We start from the raw sequence: 19842 nt of genomic DNA on the forward strand, positions 1-19842 counted from the left end.
GAACTCTGGATGAATGAGAACAGGAGGCACAGCAGAACTGTCAGTCTGGGGGGAGGGAGGGTGTTAAGGTGTATGAGTAGTCTTAGTGTTAAATGTATTAGCAGATTTAAAGCTGAACTCCAGCTTTAAATCAAAGCTTCCTCTGATTGAATAAGCCCAGGTTCACACGTATGCGGTGCGGGACACTACATGTAATTTGCACAAAAATCGCAGCACATTCCTGTGTGAATTACATGCGGTGTCTCTAGGGTGAGATTTGAGCCATGGATTTGTATGGCTCAAATTGCACCGCATTTACACCAAACTGGTGCAGGACCCTTTTTGTCCGCACCAGAATCAGATCGCATGGGTGTTCGCAGTGACTTTAAGTGTGTCACTGGTAATAATTTGGCAGCTTTCTTTGATCTCCAGGGACAGTCCTACAAATTTATAATTTTTAAGCATATTGTACCATAAATATATGTTGCATAAGTATTCGCTGCTCTTTGAGACTGTATGCTGCATTAGTTGGAGGGGGGGGGGGGGTGTATTTCCAATATTTCTGCAGAAAAGAATTATAGTCTTTTACCATCCATACAATAAAATGTACCGTATTTATCGGCGTATAACACGCACCGGCGTATAACACGCACCCCAATTTAGGAGGGAATTTTAAGGAAAAAAAAACTTTTAGGAGGGAAGTTGAAGGGAAAAAAACTTACATTTAAATGCCCATCATTGCAGCCTTCCCCAGTGCAGCCTTCCCCAGTGCAGCCATGTCAGTGCAGCCTTGTCAGTGCAGCCTTGTCAGTGCAGCCTTGTCAGTGCAGCCTTCCCCAGTGCAGCCTTCCCCAGTGCAGCCTTCTCAGTGCAGCCTTCTCAGTGCAGCCATGTCAGTGCAGCCATGTCAGTGCAGCCATGTCAGTGCAGCCTTCTCAGTGCAGCCTTCCCCAGTGCAGCCTTCCCCAGTGCAGCCTTGTCAGTGCAGCCTTCCCCAGTGCAGCCTTGCCCCAGTGCAGCCTTCCCCAGTGCAGCCTTGCCCCAGTGCAGCCTTCGATCCCCTGTCCCTGCTTGCTGGGCTTCAAAATCGCCGACCGCGATTTGAAAATGGCGCCGCCGGCGCCGAAATACACAGAGCCGGTCCTCGGCTCTTTCCGGCGGGTCTTGTTCACTTTCGGCTCCACTCGTAGTCCCGAGCGGAGCTATCCGAGTAGGTTCGGATAGCTCCGCTCGGGACTACGAGTGAAACTGAAAGTAAACGAGAGCCGCCGGAAAGAGCCGAGGACCGGCTCTGTGTATTTCGGCGCCGGCGGCGCCATTTTCAAATCGCGGTCGACGATTTTGATATTTTGACAGCTCGGGATCGCAGGGGATCGGCGTATAACACGCACCTGCGACTTTCCCCTGATTTTAAGGGGAAAAAAGTGCGTGTTATACGCCGATAAATACGGTATTTGAAAGGATCTCTGAAGAATTGGCCACAACAAATGGATCAGGATCTATCACACTATCCATGACCACTTGCCAAAAAGTTTTTTTTCTCTTATTCATATTAAAGCGCTATTAAACACAAAACCAAAAATGTATTATATTGTATCTTATCAATCCTTAGGTGTGGTGCATCCGTTTTCTTTTCTTAGGTTTTTTCCCTTTGTTTTTACCTGGTGATCTGGCCACTAACACACTTCCTGTATTAGGAGTACCCCCACTCTGGATGAATGAGCACAGGGGGCACCCATGGACAGCAGCATTGTCAGTCTTGTGATTAGGAGAGTGTGTGATCTGCTAGCAGATTTAAATAAACTAACAAATTGAAGCCTAACTCCAGCTAGAACTTTATAAGCAGTTACAGCAAATGCCTTTTTTCCTTTTGGTATAAAAGTTTTACATAAATAAATAAAAGCTAATTATTGTAAAAATTGTTAATGGTTTGTTTCATCTCTGTAACTGATACATTATGCTTCAGTAGAAGAAAGAAAGCCTAAAAAATAAAGCTAATGCAGCTACCACATGTAAGAATTGGTAGGGTGCAATATAATGAATGTTTTCTTTTTTGTGTTTAATACTGCTTTAATTTTATACTATACAAGGAAGGAAGAAGGGCGCTCTTTTCTGTCTCCCCAAATTCTGCCTAAAGTGGTGTTCCGGCCGAAATTATAGTTTTTAAATAAAAATACCCCTATAATACACAAACTTAATGTATTCTAGTAAAGTTAGTCTGTAAACTAAGGTCTGTTTTGTTAGTTTATAGCAGTAGTTTGTTATTTTATAAACTTACAGCAGGCCGTGGCCGTCTTAAGTGTGGGCATCTGAAGCCAGACTGTATTTCTTCCTGGATCTCATCCTTGCAGATCTCGCACATGCTCAGTGCAGCGCAAGCAGTATAATAGGTTTCAGGTCAGGTTTCCATAGCAACGGCAGTGTCAGAGGAAGTTGCCGCCCCTTCCCAGAAGGCATTGCAAACAGGAAATGATGCGATGGGCCACGGCCAGGGAGGAGGAAGTGAAAAATGAATACAGCAGATATACAGTAGGTGCTGAGAAATTTTTTTTTTAAATATCCAATTCGTTTACATTGCACAGTTTAGTGAGGGATGCTGAAGAGTTGTAAAAGTGGGTGGAACTCCACTTTAACAAGCAACAGTAATCCTAGCCTAGGTGACAGTTTTTAGGATACAGGACACAATGAGGATGCTGCTTGCATCTTTGACTGTAATACCATACACATCTGTGTATTAATGTACAATTTGTACCTACAATAATCTTTATGTGGAAGTGCTAGATATATTTCAGTGCTGGAGTATGTCTTTGTGAAGCAGATGTAGGTTTCTATGGTCATTTTTCCTTCTGCGAAGCTCCAGGTTGCAAGAAAGGAGGTGAACAGCCAGGCCTAGCTTTCTACTATGTCTTTCTCTGTACCCCCATTCAACTCCACCCATTCAGCTTTTGAATCCTCTCCAAATGCCTACTTCTTTTTCTTTCCTCTGGGCCCATCCACCCTTTGGCCTTTTGCATATGGGAGTAAAAAACTGAGTTTGATCTGCACTTTAGCTGTGCACGGCAATTCTTTTTTTTTTAAGGAGGAACGCTGTGGACTCTGGTGTAAAGGAGAACTCTGATGTAAGGAGGTTTCTGCTCACCAAACCTCCCACTTACATCAGAGTTCCCAGCATTCCCTCTTAAATTAGGGTTCCCAAAGCCCCCCTTACATCAGAGTCCACAGGGCATCCCTTACATCTGCGTCCCCTTTATCTTAGTGTACTCACTCGCTTGGAGGCAGGAGAGAGAAGGGAGGGAGGATTTTTCAGTCACAGACATTGGATGGTGAGCTCCCTCACCCGAGGATGGAGGCTCAGGCATCGACACCTTTCATCCACTATGTTTCTGCCGAGTGCTAAGCTTCAAATTTCCAGCCCACACATTCCTTTCCTGAGACACAAAACACTTGGGATTGACGTGTGGGTGAGCAGACAAAGGGGAAAGGGCAGAAGGAGGAGGAGCAGATCAAGCATTCTTTTCTCTCCTGTCTGTGTAGGGGGTTGGGGCCAGTGTGCACATCTATGTACTTGGCGGTTGTGGTACTTGGTTACTTGGGGAGCCACAATCCATTCCGAATATTGTTTCCTTGTTTTAGATGGTCTAAAACCCAGACACACGATTCAAAACCCGGACTGTCCTGGTGAATCCCAGACAGGTGGCAACGCTATCTGAAATGAGATGCATTGTTGTCTATGGGCCATGTCACACAGCAGAGTAAAGATCAGCAAGTACTAAGCAGTAAAACAAAAACATTTTTATTGGAGTGCAGTGATTTATAGAAACAGAAATGTACTCATATGTACGTGTTTACTCATCCTTAAGCGTGTTTAAACATGTATAAATGAGTATATTACAATAGTGGCAAAGAAAAATAATTTTACTCTTCTATAAACTTTCACACCTTTACTCGTCTATACTAAACATTACCCAGGTCTTTACACAGTTTTTGGCCCCTTGCACACGGGCATCACAAGTTCTTGAGTAAACAGTAAATTTTGACACCCATGTGCAATGGGCCTTTGTCAGTTTTCTCTGGCTGTGCACTGCCATTGCTTCCCCAAAGGAAGGAGGCCAACACTGTGAGACTTGCACATGGCCCTTAGACAGAGAAAGCAACACGGATAATAATATAATGCAAACATTTTGATATTTCCAATTTATACAATAGATCCAAATTATACGTACTCTTGTGGGCTTATTCAGTGAGGCAGTACAAAGAGCCACACAGAAGCAAACATTTCATATACACACACCTGAAAAAATGAAATGGGAACAAGATAGGATTTACATTTTTCATAGAGAACAATTATATTCCATGTTTTCTTCCAGGAGATAATAAAAAACCTAAGGGGTCACAATGCACAACTCTTTGTTTTCTTTTTTTTATCTTCCTCACTGTTTTTTTTTTAACAAGCTAAATTGTAAGTTATCCCAAGTTAAGTCAACAATTACACATAAATTCCTTTTTCTGGATAAGTTCACCTAGGTTGAAGAAAAGTAATAATTGTGTACATGGTGGTGAAAAACAAACTAGGGGAATCTCAGATCATGCCTGATCTGACCTCCAGACCTCCAGCCCATAAACATAAGTGTGAGTACGGCAATCCCATGGCTGTAATTTCAGTGCCTCTGTATTCAGGGAAAGAAATATTACATATATTTTGGCAGTATTTGTCTTGAAATACATAAATAAATGAATATTTCATTATCCGGTATGGTACTGTATTATTAGTTTTGTCATTTTTCCAGTGCAGTGAAGAGGTAATTGGGGCAGTACAGGCAGGCTCTCTGTCTGCATTCAGTTGGGACATTGTGCCGTTGTTTTGCTGGGCAGTTAAATTTTTCATAGTTCACTCACAGCTAAATAATGCAGGAATGCATAATTCAGCAAAATCACCATGAAAAGTATCTAAAGTTTCGTAACAAAAGAAGTAGCATTTTTCAAAAGTATTTTGCCTTATCCCTATGCATTTCTCATTATAATACTCTTACATGTGCAAGACATGCCTTAACACCAGGGGTAGTTGATCTAAGGAATATCCGATTGCCTCCCGTGGGATCAGAAAGAAGTTTTTTCCCCCGCTGGAGCAAATTGGATCATGGTTTTTGTCTGCCTTCCTCTGGATCAACTGTGGGTATAGGTTTGTATTTATGGAGGTTTTTCATTTTTTCTGTTGGCTGAACTAGATGGACTTGTGTCTTTTCTCAACCTGACTAGCTATTTAAGTCAAGTTACAATAAAACTATAAGTCAAAATTATGTAGCACTGACCTTACATACATAGTTACATAGTTAGCAAGGTTGAATAAAGACACCAGTCCATCAAGTTCAACCTGAGCAAGTGTGGGTGCGTGTCTACAACTATCCCTATTTTTATTTAAGGTACCCATATAGCGCTGTGTCAATTTTTACGCAGCGCTCCACACATATATCACACACTCACATCGATCCCTACCCTCAAGGAGCCCACAATCCAAGGTCTCTAGCATTCATATACTAGGGCCAATTTTGGACAGAAGCCAATTAACCTACCAGCATGTCTTTGGAGTGTGGGAGGAAATCGGAGTACCCGGAGGAAACCCACGCAGGCACAGGGAGAATGTGCAAACTCCAGGCAGGTAGTGTCGTGTTGGGATTTGAACCAGCGACCCTTCTTACTGCTAGGCGAGAGTGCTACTCACTACACCACTGTGCTGACCTATTATGTTGTAAAATACAAGTGGCATAGGGAAGTATACAATGGCTATAGCACTAGAGTCATCACTTCAATTCCGAACCATGGCACTACCTGCCTGGAGTCTGCATGTTACCCTGTGCCTGCATGAATTTCCTCCCACACTCCAAAGACATGGTGATAGGTCAATTGGCTTCTGTCTAAATTGGCCCTAGTATATGCATGTATGAATATAAGTTGGGGACCTTAGATTTTTATGCTCCTTGAGGGCAGGGACTGAAGTGAATGTACAATATTTATGTAAAGCACTTCGTAAATTGATGGCGCTATATACAGTAAGTACCTGTAATAAATAAATATTCCTATTTGTTCCTGCCCATGTGCGAGCTTATAGTGTAATGCTATGTCACAGTCTACTAGTACATTTCTGAAACAAAAACCAGGAGTATCATCTAGAAACAGCCACCTTCACATTAAAGGTACAGCAATAGCCCAGACATCACTTTGGCAAGCCAGCTGAAGACCCCAGTACTATCCACCCAAAACAAAAGCCCACAATTTTTTCTTCACCCTAACAGAAAATAAAACAAATAAATGTTAAATGTAAAAAAAACCTGCAAAGGGGTGGCCGAATGACAAGAAAGTAGGTGTGTCCGTTGGACAGACTCTGCTGATCCCCGGTGAGCAGGTGGATGACAGACCCGTCTCCACCCACTGTGCAGAGCGGAGACGGACCCAGTCCCGATTTTCTCTATGGGAGATCGGGTGAAAACGGACCGCCTGTCTGTTTTCATCCAATCCTATCCGACCCGCCAGACGAATGGAAAATAGGACCACCTTCTGTCTGTATTTTGTGGACAGGATCGGATCAGATAGCGGTGGATGTCAGCGGACATGTCACTGCTGACATCCACTGCTCCATAGGGGTGAATGGAGGGTCCGATCAGGTCCGCCTGACAAACTGACAGGTGGACCTGATCAGACAGCCCGTGTGAAAAGGCCCTAAGATGTACAGTTAGGTCAATGGAACTGTGAACACAAGCGCATGTAGCTCAACATGCCACAATCTACAGTATAGTAATGTATAGCGCTGTACAGGCAGTTCCCGAGTTAAAAACATCCAACAGAAGGAGACAACAGGAAGTGAGAGGAAATCTACCCCTAGGAAGGGAAAGTCACTCCTCTAAGTGTTATCATGGGTAAATGGTGTCTCCCCTAAAGCTTTATTCCAATCCTTGTTTCCACAACAACCCAAAATGTTCAAAATCCAATTGTCACCGGGACAGAAAGTGAGGTGAAATCTTCTGAACAGGGGCACAGACAGACAATATACCTGTTCCAAATTACATACAAATTCAACTTAAGAACAAAAATACAGACCCTATCTTGTTTGTAACCCGGGGACTGCCTGTACAGCAGAGTATCTTTCCCTACACAGATTTCTCAGTTCTCCCTAACCATCTCCAACAAACACTGACAATATGGCTAACTTGTCCTTTCAGATTATTGGCTTTCAGTGACCCATATGACCAGGGGTAAGGGTTATGCAGTGCATAATGGGTTCGGAACCAATTTTCAACCATAAATTCGAAGTTTCAGCAAACAACGAAACTGGGAGGTCCGCCTCAAACCCAAGGTGGCTCTAAACCTGAACCTCCTTAATTCACACCTACACCTGACACAGTAAAAAAAAATTCCCATCATGGTGAGGCCTGAGCTAAGGGCCAGAGGTCCTAAATATTTTTGAACGCTTGGTGAACAATGAACAAAAGTTTAGGTCATATGGTAGAAGACCACTAAAGTGTGAACTGTGCAAACTGTTTCCAGTAGGTTACAGTGGGAATCTGTGATCCCTTTATTTTAAATCGTCCTGTACACCTATATTGTCCATATCTATAGTAAATCAAGAGAAGAAATATTTAGCTGTTCTGTACTAATCAGTGCTCGAGTGTGACCTACCACCAGATGGAGCTTGAAGCATACTTGCTTCTGCAGCTCAGGTAAACTTTTCACCTCTTACATAATATTTTCCTCATTTAACAGAACTGATTTATAGAAATAGATGAGACTTCTTAGTTTAGTATACTGTAGGTCTGCTTTAATACCTTAGCTATTTGGATATTGAGAAGAAGAAAGTGAAAAAAAATGAGAAAATGTATATATATATATATATATATATATATATATATATATATATATATATATATACTAGAAAACAGATTTTCAACTTCAGTAAGATGCATTTGAGTCCCTCTGAGGGTAGATAGGCCCAGTATTATAATTATATACATGGTAGAATTGTGGTTAAAACATTAGATTTCAGATGGAAGCCAACTACTTAAAGATTTTTTTATACCTTAAATTACACAGACATGTACTTTTGTATTTTATAAGTGTGGATCCTCTAATGGCTAAAACAAATTAATCAGGCTAAAAGTTTCCACTTCTCCTTGTGATGTAATGAGGAATTTACCTACTTATAGTCTTAATGCGTGTAGGGAATCTTTATCCATATTCTTAGGTGAATTGAAAATGTGTAAATTGCCAGATTGACCAATCCATGAATCAATTCTATCATCACTGTTGTATTCAGATATCATGTTATTTTTTGTGAGCCTTTTTAGTGCCTATCATGTATATTGTGTGTATTTTCTGCAGTGCTTTGCTGTGCGCTCTTTGGGCTGGGTAGAAATGGCAGAAGAGGACCTAGCTCCAGGGAAAAGCAGTGTTGCAGTGAACAATTGTATCCGACAGCTGTCCTACAGCAAGAACGATATCAGAGACACAGTCGGCATTTGGGGCGAGGTATGTACATAACATTTTCTTTATCCTAAAATTCTAATTCTAAAATAAGAAAATCATTCATGGATAACAGTTTTTTTTATCATGTTGTCATGTTGATTGCAACCAATTATTTTTCTTTCTTTTCAGATTCTAACTTTTTATCAGGTTCTTCTTTGTTTTCAAATAGCAGTGCACCACTTGCAGCAACTCATAGCAACTAATAAGAACTTTTCTCAGATAGTAGTACACCATTTGCAGTAACTCATAGCAATTAACGAGAAGTCTTCTTTCACAAATTTTAGTGAAATAAAATTTAATCTGACTATTACTTACTGTACATTAAATTACACCCCTCGGAACATCATAAATGCTCTTATATAAGCCTAGCCCATATTAGGGTTGTACATAAATCAAGGAATCTAATATTTGTAGTCTAATGGTATTTTTCTGACTGCAAGTGAATCATCCTGGTCCATGTGTGTTAAATGACTGATGGATTGACTACCAGTGAATGTTTGGTGAAAGTCACTTATTACTTTATTAATATGCCTGTTTGCTCTGGTACACATTGGGGCGGCTTCAGTGTAATTTCAAAGCCGCAGATCAGTGTGATTTGCACCTACAATTTCATTGCAGCTTGCAACTTTGTTTTAACAGAAGTCTATGCAATGAAATCGTCAAAAAGGGTGCAACTTGTCATGCGATCTGGAACTGTCAAATTGCATGACAAATCGTACCAGTGTAAAATGTTCTAGTCCTAGAGTTTGGATAGAGGAACAGGTTAAGATCATGTTTTAAAATAGTGGTTATCAACTTCAGCCCTCATGTACTGCCAACTGCTTGTGTTTTCAGGTCTTCTTTTGCCTGCAATATATCAAGTGGCATGATCCATGAACCTGGTGCAGTTAGTCTCAGTGTGGGGCTTTTGGTGCTGAAAAAATAATAAGAAAAGTGTTTTCCCCTTGCTATAGCTACTGTTCTTATTCTAACCCTTACAGTGCAGCAAAAACTCAATGTCAGGTATTATATATGTACAGACTACTGTATGCGAATTATATTATAGGAATGGTAGGTGGTTTTTTTTGGATAAGTCATAGAGGTCCTTACATTTTTTAAATTTTGTTCTCTGCCTGAAAACTATTCAATACTCTAAGCTTTCAGGACAATGGTATCACAGAAACATACCGTTCAGGTGTAAAAAACATTGAGAATCAAGAGCATGGGTCACAGTGCCATTATATTTTAATTTACATATTCAATAGTATCTCTAATGCAGTGTTTCTCAAATCCAGTCCTCAAGGCGCCCCAACAGGTCATGTTTTCAGGATTTCCCTCAGATGAAACGGCTGTGGTAATTACTAAGGCAGTTAAACTGATCAAATCACCTGTGCAAAATAATGGAGAGCCTGAAAACATGACCTGTTGGGGCGCCTTGAGGACTGGAGTTGAGAAACACTGCTCTAATGTATCACCTTGTTGTAGATGCTGTTGATATGTACTAACCTTCACTGCAATGTTGCCATGAAATATTTATTAGGTGCTGCAGGCTGGCATCTCTATATATCTCTCTTGAGATTTCACTTCAAAGAGACACAGCTAACATGCAGTCTAACCACACATCTAGGTCACTCAGGAAGAAAGTTACTACAGTGTGGCTAGGAGATTTAAATAAACAAGTAAAAGAGCAAAAACGGGATCAATGTATCCCACAATGATAACTAGAAATTATAATTATATATAACATATACAACAGTCTAAAAAGAAGGTCTAAAAGTCCATAAATGAATGGGGAGTAGAATAAAGTCCCAACACTCTGGGCTGCCATCGTATAGGAACAGAAACCAGGTTCCGCAACACTGAAAAAGACAAGGAGAGAGGCACCTCTGGGTGTAGATTTGTGACAACTTTAATTGCACTTCAATAAATGGCAACTCACGTTTGAGAAGTAATATATAAGCACATCAAGAAAGGTCCCAGCAGGGGAGGGGGGCATCGGCAGATGATCCAGTCCTATTACTCCATCATGGGAGGGCGCTGTGCTCACTGTAATACCTCATACACACTGTCAGATTTTCCGACAGAAAATTTTCGATGAGAGCCTTTTGTCAGAAATTCTGACCATGTGTAGGCTCCATCGGACATTTTCCATCGGAATTTCCGTCGCACATTTGAGATCTGGTTCTCAAATTTTCCAACAACAAAATCCGTTGTCAGGAATTCCGATCGTGTGTACACAATTCCGACGCACAAAGTTCTACGCATGCTCGAAATCAAGCAGAAAAGCAGCCCTGGCTATTGAACTTAATTTTCTCGGCTCGTCGTACGTGTTGTACATCACTGTGTTCTTGGCGATCGGAATTTCCGACCAACTTTGTGTGACCTTGTGTATGCAAGACAAGTTTGAGCCAACATCCATCAGAAAAAAATCCATGGATTTTGTTGTTGGAACGTGCGATTGTGTGTACAAGGCATAACATTGCTGTATGGGAAGCCAGCCGCGGTGGAGGAAATCTCAAAGCAAGGCTCAGAGCGCAGGTGGTCAGAAGGCGAGGAAGGATGGTGTCACTGCTAATGTAACGTGTTTCATGAGCTTGCACGCTGCGGATGGAACAGCAGCCACGCTCCTTTGTCAAGCTGACTGGCAGGATCATAGGCATTATTATAAAGTGTATACAAAGGAAGGGGGAGGGGCTAATGTAAACGAGTCACAATACTAGATTATCAGAAGGAAAATGGATCAGTAACAACAATATTAAAAACAACAATATTAAAAAGCACATAATAAGCTCACAAACATATGAGTCAAACAAGATGGGCCAAAATATATGATGTAAACAATGAATCATACACATAAAAAATGAATTAATGAATTAAAAAACAAATCAATTAAGATTAACTTATTTAAAAAACAAAAAATAATCAATTGATCACACCCCTCACATTTATCTTTTCATGTAACAACACTGAAGAAATTACACTTTGCTACAATGTGAAGTAGTGAGTGTACAGCTTGTATAACAGTGTAAATTTGCTGTCCCCTCAAAATAACTCAACACACAGCCATTAATGTCTAAAACACTGGCAATGAAAGTGAGTACACCCCTAAGTGAAAATGTCCAAATTGGGCCCAAAGTGTCAAAATTTTGTGTGGCCACCATTATATTCCAGCATTGCCTTAACCCTCTTGGGCATGGAGTTCACCAGAGCTCCATAGGTTGCCACTGGAGTCCTCTTCCACTCCTCCATGATGACATCACGGAGCTGGTGTATGTTAGAGACCTTGCGCTCCTCCACCATCCATTTGAGGATACCCCACAGATGGTCAATAGGGTTTAGGTATAGAGACATACTTGGCCAGTCCATCTCCTTTACCCTCAGCTTCTTTAGCAAGGCAGTGATCATCTTGGAGGTGTGTTTGGGGTCATTATCATGTTGGAATACTGCCCTGCGGCCCAGTCTCCGAAGTGAGGGGATCATGCTCTGCTTCAGTATGTCACAGTACATGTTGGCATTCATGGTTCCCTCAATGAACTGTAGCTCCCCGGTGCCAGTAGCACTCATGGAGCCCCAGACCATGACACTCCCACCACCATGCTTGACTGTAGGCAAGACACACTTGTCTTTGTACTCCTCACCTGGTTGCCGCCACACACGCTTGACACCATCTGAACCAAATAAGTTTATCCTGGTCTCTTAAGACCACAGAACATGGTTCCAGTAATCCATGTCCTTAGTCTGCTTGTTTTCAAACTGTTTGCGGGCTTTCTTGTGCATCATCTTTAGAAGAGGCTTCCCTCTGGGATCACAGCCATGCTGTCACGTACCTGGTCGGAGTCTGAAATGACGAGGTCATCCTCTCTTGTATCTCCGGCCCTGGTCCCGCTGAGAGTGGAGACAGAAGGAACCAAGGGACTGGAGGAACATGAGTGCCTGCCGGTGTAGTCCTGGAAGCCTGAAGCAGACGACTCTTGGAAGGCAGAAAATCGCAGCAGGTCACTGGAACAAAGTTGCAGATACTCGGGTAGCAGAGTAGAGCCAAACAGGAGACAGGAGCGTAGTCACAAGGATAGCCGGGTTCGGTAGCTGGCGGGCAGGGAGGTACAAAGGCATCAGGTAGGAGCAGGGTCAAATAGGAAGCCAGGATCAGGAACCGATAATCAGAAGTATAGGAGAGTCCAGAAGCAAGGTCAGGGAAAGCCAAGGTTCAGCAACAGGTAACTGGCAGGTAACAACAGGATACAGGTACAGGAACAGCTGTAGATCAGTCAGCATCTGAAGTCAGTGCACCCCTTAAATAGGCCGTCTGGCGTGGAATGCGTGGACGTGCTCCTGTGGACGCGCACATTGCTTTGCGCACGCGCATTGGTGCATATGCGATCTGCTGAGTTCTTTATGCGCATGCGCAAGTGCGCCCGGAGCGCAATGACAGTTCTCTTACATTGCTTCCTCCTTATGGGCAGCCTCCGGATGCCCCTCAGGGGCTTCTTTTCTGGATGACGCTGGAAAAAGGCTCGTACCTTTTGTGGGGCATGCACATTAGCAGCTGGTTCCCAATAATTCTCCTCTGGGCCATAACCTTTCCATTTGATTAAGAATTGTGTTTGGCCCCTCTTGGTTTTACAATCCAGCACAGCTTCAACTTCATATTCCTCGTTGCCTTGGACAAGCAGTGAAGAAGGGCTTTCCGGATCCCGGTTGGGAAAAGCATTAGGCACGGTTGACTTTAGTAGGGAGATGTGGAATACCGAATTAATGTTCAGATTCTTAGGTAGTATCAATTCAAAGGCCACAGGGTTGATTCTTCTTTTAACTGAAAAGGGCCCCAAGTATTTCGGACCAAGCTTCTTGGAGGAACATCTAAGTTTTAAATTTGCAGTAGATAACCAGACCTTGTCTCCCGGTTCCAGATTTAAGTTATCCCTCTTCTTGTCAAAACATTTTTTGTTGCTTGCCTGGGCTTTAGAGATGGTATCCTGGAGTCGTTTGTTGTTAGAGTTGAAAAAGTTCAGTCTGTCTTGTACAACAGATACGGAAGACTCTATAGGCAACTCAGGCAGGAAGGAAGGGTGATATCCATAATTGGCAAAAAAGGGTGATTGCTTGGTAGCAGAGTGAATCGAGTTATTATAAGCAAACTCCGCCAGTGGGAGAAAGGGTGACCAGTCATCCTAGGAGAAAGAGGTGAAGCAACACAAGTATTGTTCCAAGGTCCGGTTAGTCTTCTCCGTCTGTTCATTAGTCTGAGGATGGTAAGCAGTGGACAGACTGCATTCAATGTTTAAAGCTTCACACAGAGCCCTCCAAAATCTGGAGGTGAATTGCACCCCTCGGTCAGAGACAATGTTATCAGGGATACCATGCAGTCTTACAATTTCTTTGATAAATGTGGAGGCAGTCTCAGTGGCAGAAGGGGTGCCTTGCAGGGGTACAAAATGTGCCATTTTGTTCAGACGATCAACAACAACAAATATAGAGGAGAAGTTCTCAGACGGGGAAGCTCCACAATATAATCCATAGATATCATGCTCCCAGGTTTCTTTGGCACAGGAAAACATTCCAGTAGACCCCAAGTCTTGGCTCGATTGGTTTCACAGCGTAGGCATGTCACACAGGATTTTATATATTTGTTACAGTCCTGTACCAGGTCAGGCCACCAGAAGGAATGGGAAATTAAGTCTATACTCTTATGGATACAGTAATGGCCCACCAAGGGGTGATCATAGCACCGTTTAAGAACAGAGACTCTGAACTGTTTTGGGACAAAGATGTGTTCCTTGTGATAATAGAGCCCGTCCTTTAACTGGAGAGGTAAATCTTGAGAAGGGGGGTGCTCCGTCACATCTGCCCTTATTTGGGACATCAGGTCTGATTGAAGGAGGAAATTCTTGGCCGGCAGGATAGTGTCTGGCTCCGAGGATCGGACTGGATCATGGGACATGCGCGACAGCGCATCTGGTTTGCCATTCTTAGAACCAGGACGGAAGGTTAATATGGAATATGAAGTGAGAGAAAAACAATGCCCATCTTGCCTGCCGGGGTCTTAGTCTCTTGGCTGTTCTCAAATATTCCAGGTTCTTGTGGTCGGTGAAGATGAGGGTAGGGTGAGAGGCTCCCTCCAACAAGTAACGCCATTCTTCAAGTGCAGCTTTAATGGACAACAATTCCCTATCTCCAACATCATAGTTCCTCTCAGAAGGATTCAGTTTCTTGAAGAAGAAGGCTATGGGAGGGAGTAAAGATTTAGTTCCCTGTCGCTGAGATAAAATAGCCCCTACAGCATTCTTAGAGGTGTCTACCTCCAAAACTTAAGCCAAGGATGGGTCGGAATGCTTCAGAATGGGAGCCGAGGTGAACAAAGTCTTTAATTGTTCAAAGGCTGCTTGTGCTTCAGGACCCCATCGGAAGGGAAAATGCTGTTTGGTTAGTTGTGTAATAGGGGAAATAATGCCAGAAAAGTTTTTAATAAATTTCCTATAAAAGTTAGCAAAACCCACGAACATTTGTACAGCTTTTCTGTCTGTAGGAGCTGGCCATTCCAGGACTGCAACGACCTTTTGGGGGATCCATGGAAATGCCGTCAGCAGAGATAACAAGTCCAAGAAACTGTATAGTCTGTTTTTCAAAGTCACACTTCTCAGCCTTGGCATAGAGGTGGTGTTCACGAAGTCTACTCAAGACCTTCTTCACATGGGTGCGATATAATTCTACCAATTTAGAGAATATAAGGATATCATCAAGGTAGACTATAATAAATAGATCAAGGAAGTCCTGAAAAACATCATTTACCAGGTGCTGGAAGGTGGCAGGGGCATTGCAGAGGCCGAATGGCATAACTAAATATTCAAAGTGCCCGAAGCGTGTCCTGAAAGCTGTCTTCCATTCGTCTCCCTCTTTGATCCGGACTAAATTGTAAGCACCCCTCAGATCAAGTTTGGAAAATATTCGTGCTCCCCGCAATCTTTGAAACCATTCAGGGATCAGCGGAAGCGGGTACCGTTTTTTGATAGTTATCTTGTTAAGATCCCGGTAGTCAATACAAGGTTTTAGAGAGTGATCTTTTTTCACTACAAAGAAGATACCGGCCCCTGCTGGTGAGGAAGAAGGACGAATAAACACCTTTCTCCAGGCTTTCACCTATATACTTGCGCAGGGCCTCTAATTCAGGTTTCGAGAGCGGGTAAATTCGATCAGAAAGGAATCTCGGCCCCCCTGGTAAAATTTCAATTGGACAGTCGTAGATCCTATGTGGAGGCAAGGTATCTGCGCTTTTTTTGTTGAAAATATCCAAGAATTCATGGTAGGCGATGGGCACCAACTTTGCAGTTTCAGGGTCAGGGTGGATACTGAGGAGAGAGGCAGGGTTAATAGTCCTTTCCGGGAAACAATGTACCTGACAGTAATTGAATGAAAAGGAGACATCTCCAGTAAACCAGTCAATATGGGGGTTATGGGCCTTTAGCCAAGGTAGCCCCAGGATAATGAGAAACATGGGCGAGGTTATCACATGAGGAAGTTTGGCAAAGAATGGGTACAGTTTCTTGAGTTACTGGCCCAGACTTGAGACCAGAGCTGTCCACCAGATGAACGCCAAATCCCTGCCTCTTGGTGCATTGGATAGTTGATGAAGAGTAACAAATGCTGAATCCACAAAACAACTGCAGGCTCCGGAGTCTATAATTGTGGATACAAAAATAGTCTTTCCTGATAGCTGGAGCCGGAGCAGAAGAGGGAGATGTAACTGGTCCCTCCCAGGGAGATGAATCATGTGGGGCAGCAGAGAAGCGGGTTTGAAAGGTTTCACAGGGCAAATCTGTATGAAATGGCCAGCCTTTCCGCAGTAAAAGCAAAGTCTATTCAGAAGAAGACAGAGGTGGTTTTGGGAAACTCCCACGGGGGTATTCCTGGTACCCCTTATTCTTAATGGGCACCTTCGGTGTTCTGGCATAAGCTGCAGAAATGGAAGAAATAGTATTAGGGAGTACAAATAGCTTGGTATTAGTCCTCTCAGATCGCCTTTCTCGTAGCCGTCAGTCGTTCTGAATGACAAGATTGATCAGATCTCCCAGAGATGTGGGTACCCCCACACGGGCAAGTTCGTCTTTAATGTATCAGAAAGTCCGAGACAAAATTAATGGTGAAGAGCAGCCCTATTCTACTGAGTATCCATACTCAGAACATGAAAGTCTGACACATAGTCCTCGACAGACCTTAGGCCTTGCTGGAGTCTGCTGAGTGTGGATTCTGCAGTCTGCTGGAGGAAGGGGTCAGCATACAGCTGGGACATGGCAGAGAAGAAGGAGTCGGTAATTGTCAAAGCCGGGTCATGTTGTTCCCGAAGATGATGAGCCCAGGAAAGAGGTTCATTTAGTAACAAAGTGATGATGAATCCCACTTTCTTGCACATTGCTTTGCGCACGCGCATTGGCGTATCTGCGATCTGCTGAGTTCTTTATGCGCGCATGCATGAGCGAGTGCGCTCGGAGCGCAATGACAGTTCTCTCGCATGTGCAGACCAATTTGATGCAGTGTGAAGCGTATGGTCTGAGCACTGACAGGCTGACCCCCCACTCCTTCACCCTCTAAAGCAATGCTGGCAGCACTTATACGTCTATTTCCCAAAGACAACCTCTGGATATGACGCTGAGCATGTGCACTCAACTTCTTTGGTTAGCAAGGCCTGTTCTGAGTGGAACCTGTCCTGTTAAACCACTGTATGGCCACCATGCTGCAGCTCAGTTTCAGAGTCTTGGCAATCTTCTTATAGCCTAGGCCATCTTTATGTAGAGGAACAATTCTTTTTTTCAGATCCTCGGTGAGTTCTTTGCCACGAGGTGCCATGTTGAACTTCCAGTGACCAGTATGAAAAAGTGAGAGAGTTAACACCAAATTTAACACACCTGCTCCCCATTCACACCGGAGACCTTGTAACACTAACAAGTCACATGACACCGGGGAGGTAAAATGGCTAATTGGACCCAATTTGGACATTTCCACTTAGAGATGTACTCACTTTTGTTGCCAGCGGTTTAGACATTAATGGCTGTGTGTTAAGTTATATTGAGGGGACAGCAAATTTACACTGTTATACAAGCTGTACACTCACTACTTTACATTGTAGCAAAGTGTCATTTCTTCAGTGTTGTCACATGAAAAGATATAATACAATATTTACAAAAATGTGAGGGGTGTGCTCACTTTTGTGAGATACTGTATATATACATATACACATACATGTATGCACACATAAAGTACACACATATACACACATACATACATATAATAAATACGTGGATATCAAGTCAGCCACAACACTACTCCAGGGACTACCATCTCGGCAACCAGTGCTGGACTAGATAAAAAAAGGAACTCTAATCCTCTAGAAGGGCAGCTAATATATATGGGGAAGGGGTCCTAGGCTATACTATCACCAATACTTACAATGGCCCGCCACCCCCAAGGAACAAGACCTAAAGAAAAATTGTAAATTTTAATGTTAAAAGGAGGTTTACTGCATATATAGTATACAGCATATCTACTATACAAAGACAGGTTAGAGAATAGTAGCAATTTTAATTCCTTCATTTATACCTCCTGGTGAAAGAACATCAAGGTTATAAATCCAGAACGTTTCTCTGGCACACAACTTTATAAAGCGTTCGGCTACAGGGAGAGACCTGGGAATCTGCTCGATGACCCACACTTGGAGTTAATTGATAGATTTATGATGGACCTCAGCAAAGTGTCATGGGACACTATGCTGATCCTCACCTACTTTGATGAGTCTCCTATGTTCACAGAATCTCTGCCTCAAAGCTCGGATAGTATGGCCAACATAAATCAGACCACAAGGGCAGGTAAGCCCATATACTACAAACTCTGAAGAACAGAAGTATTTTTTGCCATGCTATATAAGTTTACAGGTTTTACATAAGGTTTTACGACACTGATACATACCTGTAATGAACAGTGTTTAAAAGTAATCTAAAAACAGACTAAAATATCACACTAAACAGCGCTATGTTGAGCAAACTAAGATAAACATGTGGCTAACTACACATGCAAAAAAGTTCTTTTTGAGAAAAGTGATGAAGAGTTCAGAGTGCAGTTCATAAAGCGTTCATCAGGTGATCATGAAAAAAAAAAGTCTCAACGTGCACCTTCCACCGATCACTCCAGATTCCACCCTGTGCAAACACACTCCCCACAGGGGGTTAAACTCACCAGAGCTAGATAGTAATAAAGCATCCAAAAGGAAAAACAATTCACGCCACCAGCTGCTGTTAACACCACTCCAGGGGGATCTCAGATGTACAGGGCTCACAATAGGTCAAAAAACAAGAAGAGAGGCGCACATAGCGTAATCCTGTTTAATTGACTGTAAATCCCTCACAACGCATACATAAACCCCCCCTTCAATAAATATACGTACATCAATAATCAGTTTAAAATTGCAATCAATCAAGCAGGTAGCAAGGAGCATTCTACTTCACCACAACAAGCCAGTACCGCTGCCCGGGAACCGTCATCCACTTCCTGATTGTGTAGCTGGCTGTGGTGGAGCGCACACGTCACTTCCTACGTCGCATAAGCCACGCCCTAATCAGTTTAAAATTGCAATCAATCAAGCAGGTAGCAAGGAGCGTTCTACTTCACTGATACATACCTACCAGTGATATTAGTACCGATATGGTGGGTGAGGCTATGATGGATTTACTTGGGGCGATTTTATCTTTCAAATTCGGGGCTCTACGGTATGTAACCCTAGGATGTTCAGGAAGGTCAGTTTTGAGGTGTAAAAAATGATCTTGTTGCCAAAAATGTTCCAAGGCCGTTTAGACCTAAATTATGGGGAATAGAAGTAGAAAGGGAATTGACATCAAGTGAGAGGCACATATAGGTGGAGAGGCACATATAGGTGGAATCCCACCTGTATGGGGTCAATAGTTCTAACAGATGTGTACCATCCCTAATGTATGACTGTAATTGGTGTACTATGGGCTGAAGATACTGATCAATATATAGACTAAAGCCCGTATTATCATTGAACATCGCAGCCACAATTGGTCTGCCTGGAGGGGTTTGTAAATTCTAATGTATCTTGGGAAGGTGGTAAAAATACGGTATATGGTAAAAATCCTTACGAAGGAATGAACCTTCCATGTTATTGATAATACCATCTCTAAGTGCTGTGGTATCATTTATATTAGCCCCTCCCCCTTCACTTTTATACACTTTATAATGATGCCTATGGTCCTGCCAGTCAACTTGACAAATGAGCGTGGCTGCCATTACTGTGTCATTCCCTGACAGAATGGAGATCTGCCTTGTTTACTATGGCAGATCCCCGTTCTGTCACTGCGGGGAATG

At 42.8% G+C, this 19842-nt stretch overlaps 1 protein-coding gene across 9 annotated transcripts in view; it reads left to right on the forward strand.

Moving 5' to 3' along the window:
- Positions 1 to 19842, forward strand: part of APBB2 (amyloid beta precursor protein binding family B member 2) — a 488394-nt gene that overhangs the window by 318042 nt on the left and 150510 nt on the right. For all 9 annotated transcript variants that reach the window (XM_073608526.1, XM_073608531.1, XM_073608532.1 and 6 more), the window contains one exon: positions 8350 to 8496. In XM_073608526.1, the coding sequence (XP_073464627.1) occupies positions 8350 to 8496 (147 nt within the window). The remainder of the gene's footprint in view (positions 1 to 8349; positions 8497 to 19842) is intronic.

The sequence above is a fragment of the Aquarana catesbeiana genome, linkage group LG01 (assembly GCF_042186555.1).
Source record: "Aquarana catesbeiana isolate 2022-GZ linkage group LG01, ASM4218655v1, whole genome shotgun sequence".
Taxonomy (NCBI): Eukaryota; Metazoa; Chordata; class Amphibia; order Anura; family Ranidae; genus Aquarana; species Aquarana catesbeiana.